General features: G+C 32.8%; 1 protein-coding gene across 1 annotated transcript in view; it reads left to right on the forward strand.

The window, feature by feature from the left end:
• SEMA3A (sema domain, immunoglobulin domain (Ig), short basic domain, secreted, (semaphorin) 3A) overlaps positions 1–9,499 on the forward strand; it is a 324,888-nt gene that overhangs the window by 303,641 nt on the left and 11,748 nt on the right. Inside the window, exon 15 of the mRNA XM_006834338.1 lies at positions 2,250–2,317. Coding sequence (XP_006834401.1) covers positions 2,250–2,317 — 68 coding nt within the window. The remainder of the gene's footprint in view (positions 1–2,249; positions 2,318–9,499) is intronic.

Raw genomic sequence — 9,499 nt, forward strand, 5'->3', positions numbered from 1 at the left:
CGACCCTGTACAGGGTTTCCGAGGGTGTAAATCTTTACGGGAGTAGAAAGCCTCATCTTTCTCCCGCGGAGCGGCTGGTAGTTTCGAACCGCTAGCCTTAAGGTTCGCAGCCCGATTCGTAACCACTACGCTACCAGAGCTCCTTGTGAAATCATATAAACCTTAAATTTGTAATATCAGTACATATGGAGCTTGTTAATAATTTTTTTATGTAAATGTAGCACAAATTCATATCATATAAGAAATACTCGTTTTTATATCTTCAAAATTCAGGACTTAATAATATCCATAGATGTGGTGTGGTGCTATAGGATAAACTCTGGGCTGCTAACCACAAGACTGGCTGTTCAAACCTACCAACTGCTCTTCATAAACCCTAAGCAGGGTCATTATGACTAGGAACATACTCAATGGCAGTAACCAACAACAACAACTCTCAAGAATGACATTGAAATTTTATATTTAAATTTCTTATTGATAAAGAAGATGTCTTATTGATAAAAGAAACCATAAACAAATTAATAAATAGCAATATAAGCAATAAAATTAAATACTTTAAAATTAAAAATCTATGTTTCTTAAAAGCATTTAGCTCTATGCTAGTCAAACAATATGAAATGCATTGTTTGAATTAAAAGATGAACATTATTTTCTTTCCACGTGAAAGTGTATCATATTGCCTAATTTGGTAGTAATTAATTTGAAGTTAAGCTTTTCTTAATTAAAAAAAGAGATTATAGCCGTATTATGATAAATTAAAAGCTGTATGTCATTGCATATTTGAAATGTGTTTATTGCATACCTACAATTCAAGATTGAGGGAATTATCTGTAAAGCACAATTTTGTTGTGCTTTACAGATTTTCCTTAATCCAGTTTCATCTGTTTCAACTTCATTGAAAAGAATGTTTAAAAGCCTCACATTTTATATGTTCTTTTTGATAGCATTTTCCAAAAGCGTAAATGACAATGAAAAATGCTTTCCCAAATGCTTTGTGGTTCGTGTTTCACAAACTCTTTTGTTGGTTCAATTTTGAAATGTGCAACATCTGTTTGATAGTCTTACTAATTCTACAAATAGAAATCTATAAATACTTTGGGATTCTATATTTGTGAATACAGTAACAAAATCCATATTTGCAATTCTCAATGGCCTTTGTAGCAGCTCTTTTTAGGAAAGATAACTAATTTTGCAGCAAGACAATATTCATTAAAATAGATGCAGTAAACAGTTGAGCAAGTGTTCCCCAATCTTTTCCAGTCTGTTACACACAGCCAAGCTCCATTTTTAGCCTCTTGCTCAAACTACACATCTCTGTAACACCACAGTAGCTAGAGTCCAGGTCTTTTCTCGCAGTCAACCATAAACAAAGTGGAGAAATGCTCAGAATGTACCACGGCTAAAATATTATTTGAGCAGTAGAAATTAGGAATAATGTTTTATTTATTTATTTTTTTTATTGCAAGCATATTTGGTTTTTCTGAATGCTATTATATAGTTGCTCTCTTATCTCTGCTAAACTGAAGTCTTGCCCCTAAACCCATCATTTGTTGTTGTTGTTTTTTTCTCTTCTTTTATTCACATCTCACTCAGGTAAATTCATTTCAGTTGATAGCCTTATGATGCAATAAGGAACGTATAAAACATAGTTTTTGTTTTGCTGTGTTATGATTTTTACAAAAAGATTGCTGTTATAACCCCCCAAAAAAAAGATTTAAAAGATTTAATTTAACAAAACACTAATTAATTATTTATATAATTTTAAAAAGAACCATCATGTAAATTTACAATTTCAAGCTTATCCCCTCATTAATGATAGGAAAAAGAAAGTTTAACTGTTTATTGAAGAAATGGGTTGCTATTCCAAATTTTGTTTTTTCCTCAGAAATTAAGCCTACCATTTCTAGATGTTAGATTCATTGACAATTATTTACAAAAATACATAAATTCTATCAGTAATATTTTGACTTTTATCATATTCTCAGTATATTTTTATACCAGTTACCTATGCAAATCCCAGAGATTTATAGAGGTAATGGGTATAAAAATATAACTTACAGGTATAGGAAACTGCTTTTGTTTTTTCTTTTCTTTATTTTTTTAAAGTGTTTTAGCCAGAATTAGATGTATTTCTTCCTAATAAACTCTGGGATTCTTTGCTATAGATTTTTTATTTGTCTTCATTTTTATGACAAATCCCCAAAAAGGAATAGAGATAAAATAATATCTTCTGACTGTAATTGTTTTAGACGCACAAGACGACAAGATATAAGAAATGGCGACCCACTGACACAGTGTTCAGACTTACAACACCATGGTAAGTCACATTTTTCATATTCCAATCTGCCAGCACTGGGAAAAAATCACAAGCAATGATGCATAGCCACACACATGCATGCAGATGTACACCCCCTTGTCAGAGTTCTTACTTCAGCAACCTAGCTGAAGAGACAGAGAATCTAGTAAAAATAATAATAATAATAATAATAATTCTAAAGAACACAAAGAAGTGAATTAAATTTTATTATCACAAGTATGATAAATTCAAAAGTTTAGGGTCTCACATGAGTTCAAGTTTAACAGCTTCATATTAATAAAAATAGAAGTGAGGTATATGCTTTCATATGTATTTATTTGCCAACTGAAGAGAGTAGACAACACATATGTTCATAGAAATTGTATCAAATAATAAAGTGTAGCTTTAAAATAAAATATACTAATTATTCATTATGCATATGATGATGTATACCCACAAATTGTTGTTGGATATAGTTATTAAATAGAAGATAATTAAAATGTCTTCATACACTTACTAGTAGGTCATTCTGTTGAACTAAGCATTTTGGACCAAGTTCACTTTATGCTTCCTAACAGAAGTCAAGGCCTTTTTACTGTCAAGAAAGCTTATTTAATGATGAAATATCAACCAATCTTGATTTAAATTGCAATAAAATGTTGGGCTCCCCCACTGCCCCCACTTTAATCATTTATGAAAATAATAATGAAGCTATGCTTCCCTCTACTGGGGAAACTCATCAATGACATCATTGTTAATGAGCAATTCAGATGTCTTCTTAAGTGCCATCCAGTTGATACAAACTCATAGTGCCCTTGTATAGGGCTTCTAGGAGTCATGGTGTGATGCTGTGGATTAATGTGCTGAACAGCAAAGTCGGTTTGAATCACAAGGCCAGCAGTTCAAGCTGACTAGACACTTCTTGGGACTGCAAACAGGGTCACTATGGGTTGGAACTGACTCGAATGGCACCTAACGACAACAACAACATAGGGCTTCTGAGGCTGTAAATCTTGTGGAAGCAAAAAGCCTCATCTTTCTCCCACAGAGTGCCTGTTGAGCTTGAACTGCTTATCTTTTGATTCATAGTCCAGTTTATCCTACAGAGTCACTGAGCTTCTAATTCATAGTTAGCATGGGTAAAATGTAAACTGTGAACATTGTAATTGAATGTCATTATTAACTTTTTTCAGTGTCTTTCACATTAATTTTACAAGCAGGCCTAATATTTTTTATCAGTTAACCTTGCTTCTATCTCATAACTCTGTGTGTAATTTAAGAGTATTAATATTTCCATTAATGTACACAACAACACTGCACAAACTCCCAGCATGCATCACAAGCCTAGTCACCCTTCTCAAATCCAGACTCCTCTGTTACTATCAAATGTATTCATTTAACAGCCAAGTTTCATCAGTGATACACTTAATATCTCAAAATAATATATTTGTTGGAGTTATGGGTGCACGTATATACAGGAGAACCAGACATAATGATTTTTTTTTTTTTTAAATGAGTGTAGCAAAAATACATACTGCTGATGGTTGAATGAATGGGCTTTGGAAAGAGCTTTTCATTTTAAAGACATGTTTTGATGAAATTACAAAGGGGCAAATTGAGTAGGTAAAACCTGTGAAATTTTGGCCTACAATGTTACTTGACTTTAGAAAGTAAAATGAACATAAATACACATTCTCCTTACCCTTCTATCAAAATGGGTACTAGAAGTAGAAAAGGAATCATTGTGTTTCAGTGGGACCAGGTCTTTTTCATGGGTAGACAATTCTAAGCAGATGTTTGTGATATATGGAAGTGAAATAATCCAAGGAGTTCTGCAATAACAAAATATTCCTGTTCTGAAGTTCTCTTTATTCATTGCTTGATTGTATTGCCAGTTTACCAAACATGAAGTACAGACAGCATAGATTGCAGTGAATTCCAAATGTTTGGAAACTGAGTCAGGTATTCCCATTTGGTCAGGCTGAGTTTTACCATTAGGCATCAGTGAATTACCTTGGAATATGTGATGTCAGCATTTGAAAGAAACATGGGCAATAATCCAAATCCCTACCCTGTTAAATCATGTGTGCTGTCTTGCTAATGTCACTTCTCACATTGAATAAAATATATGTGCTCATATGAAAACATATAAAGATATGAGATGTTTGCATAGAAAGCTGCTAAGCAACATGAAGCCAAATTATACACTTCTGGATGATCAGTTCCAGCTGTAATGGTAAACATATTCTGTAACACTCTATACTTTAAATATCCTGAGATTTTAATAGAGAGACTATATATAATAGCTCAAAATTAAGGTGGAAGAAATTTCGTGTTAGATGAAACCTTTAACACTCACTTCGCACTCTGACCCCTCTTGTGTAAAGACTGCACTAGTGTTGATCTGTCCTAGGTGAAACAGAAAAATCCAGCTCTGCTTCCCCTTGATCTCAGCATACTTTTTCCTCCATCATTGGTGGCTGTTCACCTAGTTACTTTTAGTATAACCCTGAATGCGTATGTGTTGGCAAGTTTTCTTGTCTTTCCACTCACACCTTTTATAGAATGTTGAAGTGAAATCTCAGGTTGTTTGCAATTTATTCTCCTCCCTAAAACAACTGCTGTGTACAATACTGGAGCATGTCCAACTTTGAATTCAAGAAAATGAAGGGCCAAGTCAATTTACATTTAAACTACTTCCGAATCCCCCTCCTTTAGTAGACAAGAATGAACCATGCTGTGATCTAGGAAGGAAAAAGTTATACCATGAGTTGATCATTTGTTTTGGTAGCATTAACAGCATGTTAGATTTTTAAATCTTTAAAATATTTTATGTCCTATCTTTTAGTTTAATGGCATAATTGAATTTTGCTTCCAAATGCTTCTCTCAACTGGTCTGCATATACACATTTTCTTCCTAGCATTCCAGAGTAAAATAGCCACAGGATTCAATCTTCTTAACTCTCTTCATGTCAAAGCCTCCTCAATTATGTCTTGGTTAGCATCAAAACTCTTCTAAAAGTTCATAAAACATCTTTGATAGTACCATCTTTATCATCTGTAAAGCTGTAAATTTAGGATTCTGTAACAATGTAGCAATGCTAATTTAGTCTTGCCTTGGCTGCGTATATTCATAAAGAAAATTCAACCACGAATCTGAGCACTGAGTCCCCAGAGAGAGAGCTCAGGATTTGATAGATGAGTATGATGTCATCCTCCAGAATCCCTAACTTAATAAATTACCATATTTCATCAAATCTAACATGCCACTGAGTATAAGATGCATGGATATTTTATGTACCACTAAGAAAAAGTCCCCATGACGAGCAGTCTAATAGAAAATCCCAGCATCAAGTTGGGATACAAAATAATTCAGTATTAGTGTAAAAGAGAAATAAATTCCCATGTAATAGAAGAAAGACAGGAAATATGCCCATTTTAATTGTGAAGAATAGGGGAAGGAAAGAGTAAAAGTACTGCTTGAGCAACACAATAGCACTCAAGTTTCCCTACCAAACCAGGTGAGACTGTAAATCTCAAGCAGAGACTTGAAAGAGTTACCAGATTGGTATGTTTCCATGTAACTGGCAGAAGAAAGAAAATAATTATTCTGATAGAACTCAACTTCACCTCAGATCAAGAGCAATTGTGAAATACGTTCTGATATCAGAGTTGTTAAACTATAAACAAGTATACATCCAGAATCAAATCATGCAACATTTCTGCCATTCTTTTTGCAAACCCCTTGATAACCTTTTTCTCTTTAAATAATCAATTATCAAAATAGCTTATCTTCTAATATTATCTTACATAATAATACTATTTACTCAATTTATATGTATGAGATACAACCACACAAATAACCTGAAAAGAAGTTGAAATATTTTGTGCTATATTGTTCCTTGGTGTCCTGATGTGGCATTGTAGGATATACACTGGATTGCTAACTGCCTGGTTTGTGGTTTAAACCCACCAGCTGCTACTCAGAAACTATACACCATCACTAGACATCACAACCAACTCAACGGCACTTCACAACAACAACAAATTGTTCCTTAATTAAAGTATGTCATGTCATCAGAAACCACCTGTTTGTAAATCTTGTAATTGTTGTAAACAATTTTAAGCATGATAGATCTCTTAAAAATTCTGAAACATATAAAACAAACATCATAAAATAAAGATGGTATTTTCATTATTGTTTATAGAAGTTTCTGCTTTAGCAAATGGGTATTTTCCATCTCCCATCATATCTCTTGGGGAAAAGTAAATTAAACATTAAAGTGCATGCTTCCTGGTTTGTATAAAGTAAAAATTCCTATGGTAATTTTGCTCTGGCATATAGATTACTTGTGTTTTTGGTAATGCACTTGCTATAAAAATCACAAAAAATAAAACATACCAGATGTTCACCATAGACATAAACTGAGTAAAATTTGTAGTAGATATCGTCATATTGGTATTGCTTTTAAGGAATTGATTTTCATTCTGCCCTATAATAAATAGCATTGCAGTCTTTGATATCACAAGAAATCAAGTATAATGTTAAATGTAACTAGTCTATTGACTTCATACTTAACATTATAATGCATAATTCAATTTCATTATCATATTTTAATGTTTTAAATTAATAATATCTGAAAAATAAGACATTACTGATTCTCCCTAATAGTTACCTGTTGTTGTGAAGTGCTGTTGAGTTAGTTCCCACTCATAACAACCCTGTGTAGGGTTTCTAAGGAGCAGCTGGTGAGTTTGAACTGCTCCCTGTGGTTCAAACCAACCTTTCAATCCAGTGCTTATCCTACAGCACCACAGCAGGACTGCAATAGTTACCTAGGAATGATAAAAGTAATTAAAAATGATATTTACCTAGGAACAATAAAATTAAGATATCCTGACTAGATGGCTTTTCTGTCTAAGATGGCACCTAACAACAACAAATCTACATATCTACATGCCAATCAGCCCATTTTAAACAGAAATTTGCATATTCAAGGATGACTGGAAACTACATGAATTGCAAAATTTTACATGTCAGTATCCTGGTTGATAGCTACTACCCTGCATCCAAAGACAGGTCTTAATTTAGGGAATAAAAGAAAGCAGTTTATAATTTAATTTGATTTTAGAACATTGATGAATTATAAGTTTAATTTTTCTCTAAACATTCATTAATTCAGTCTTCTTTGGACTTCACAAGTTACAGCTACTAAACTTCACATTGTTGCTGTTGTTAAGTGCTGTCAAGTTGATTCCAACTCATAGCAGCCCTGTGTACAGTGTCTGAGGAACAGCTGGTGAACTTGAACCGCCAACTTTGCAGTTCAAACAGACTTTGCTGTCCAGCACATTAACCCACAGTGCCACACCAAGACTCCAGAATTCATATAGAATGCTTCTATTTCTGTAGATGCATCAAGCACATAGACTTTAATGCACACATCTGCATATATTCCTAGGTGCATGTATGCATGTAATCATCCTTTTAGCAAATGTTTATTCAGGACTTATTTGATATAAACATTATGCTAAACATTGGAGAAACATTGGGCTAATGCACTGTTATATGGCATATTATATACTGTACAATTTGTTTATGCACTCATTTGTATGTACTATAATATGTGAAATTATTACATCTAATACTAGGAATCTTGATAGGATCTGAAAATATGTAAGAATTTAAAGTATAAGTCAATTAACTCAAAACAGAATGAATGAAATTTTTTATGTTCAATTTTAAAAATATATCTTTCTAAAAGATATTGATTATTTCATGAGATGTCTTTATCAACTACTACTCCATAAAGAGGTGTTTTCATCATCTTGAAGTCAAACAAACTAGAGAGCATTCTATTGATCAAACACCTGTTGTGTTTCTGAAAACCTCATTGAGAATCTAATAAAGAAAACTTAAGTATTGATGTTTACATTTGTGTAGTATGTATATACAGCTTTTTATGTCACCAAGAGTTGGTAAGAACATTTCCCTTCATGTGTTACTTGACCTTTGACATTGAAAATTATTGAGAAAAACATTTCAATTACAACATGATGCAAACCAGAATTAGATTTCTTCTTAGGTATTTCAACAACTAACTGTATTTGTTAAAAAAAAAAAAAGCTAAAATTTTCAAATACCTTGCATTCTTTTCACTCTCCCCAAAATTGTTTTAATTTTATTTTTTTATTTATAAAAATCAAGTTTTAAAGAATTTTTAAAAGGATAGCAACAGATAGAATTAGAGAGTTGAATGGGTATAATACGGTCTACCTCCTCACCCATCTCTGACACATGACATCAAATTTTCTAGGATTGCTGCATTATTAACATTTCAATCTTGAGAGACATTTATGGGGTTAAAATGGAGAGTGAAATAAATGGAAAGCTGAAATGTGATGCCTTCTGTTTCTGCTATATTGGAAGAAAATCAAATGCTAAATAAGGCCCTTAGCAACATGATATTTCTGGCCAAGTGATGGATATCATGACTTTTTGTTGTTACAAAAGGAAGCAATTTATTTAACTTCTTTCTTTCCTCCCATTCTTTCTGGTTTATTAGCCTCATTTCATTTCCATAAATTATCCCACTAAAAGGGGAAATGATTAATTGAAGATTGCTTCCTTAAAAACATTATTTCTTGTCATTAACAGCTGCAACATATTGTAACATTGTGTTATCCAAACACACTGTAGTGCTTTTAAAATCATTTTAATGTTGTGTCGCTCTCAATTATTTTTCTCTAACTATTCAAATTGTGGAATTCATAAGAATTCATTATGTCAGTGTAATAACTATCCCCTTCTTGCCTACTGGTAATTTTCATAACAAAAGGTTGTATTCAAACAGTTGCTCTATGAGAGTGAATTTTTTTTTTTTTTTAAATGCATAGTTTGAGATTGTTTTCTTTCTAGAAACCTGTAAGATTATCCATTGTCCTGGACATCCTTTAGAGGTAAAAGCATCTCTGAAGAAGTAAGAATATATTCATATTCTGTTTTCCATTTATTAATGTATATTTTACATATAACCAGCAGGGTCATCCATGGTGGAAAGGTTTCAGATGAGCTACAAAACAAAGACAGACTAGGAAGAAAGAGTGACAAACTACTTCCGAATCACTAGTCACTGAAAACTCTATGCATAGCAAAGAAACATTGTCAGATATAGGACTGGAAGGTGGGAGGGCACTCAGAAA

The sequence above is a fragment of the Chrysochloris asiatica genome, unplaced genomic scaffold (assembly GCF_000296735.1).
Source record: "Chrysochloris asiatica unplaced genomic scaffold, ChrAsi1.0 scaffold00010, whole genome shotgun sequence".
In the NCBI taxonomy this organism is placed as follows: domain Eukaryota; kingdom Metazoa; phylum Chordata; class Mammalia; order Afrosoricida; family Chrysochloridae; genus Chrysochloris; species Chrysochloris asiatica.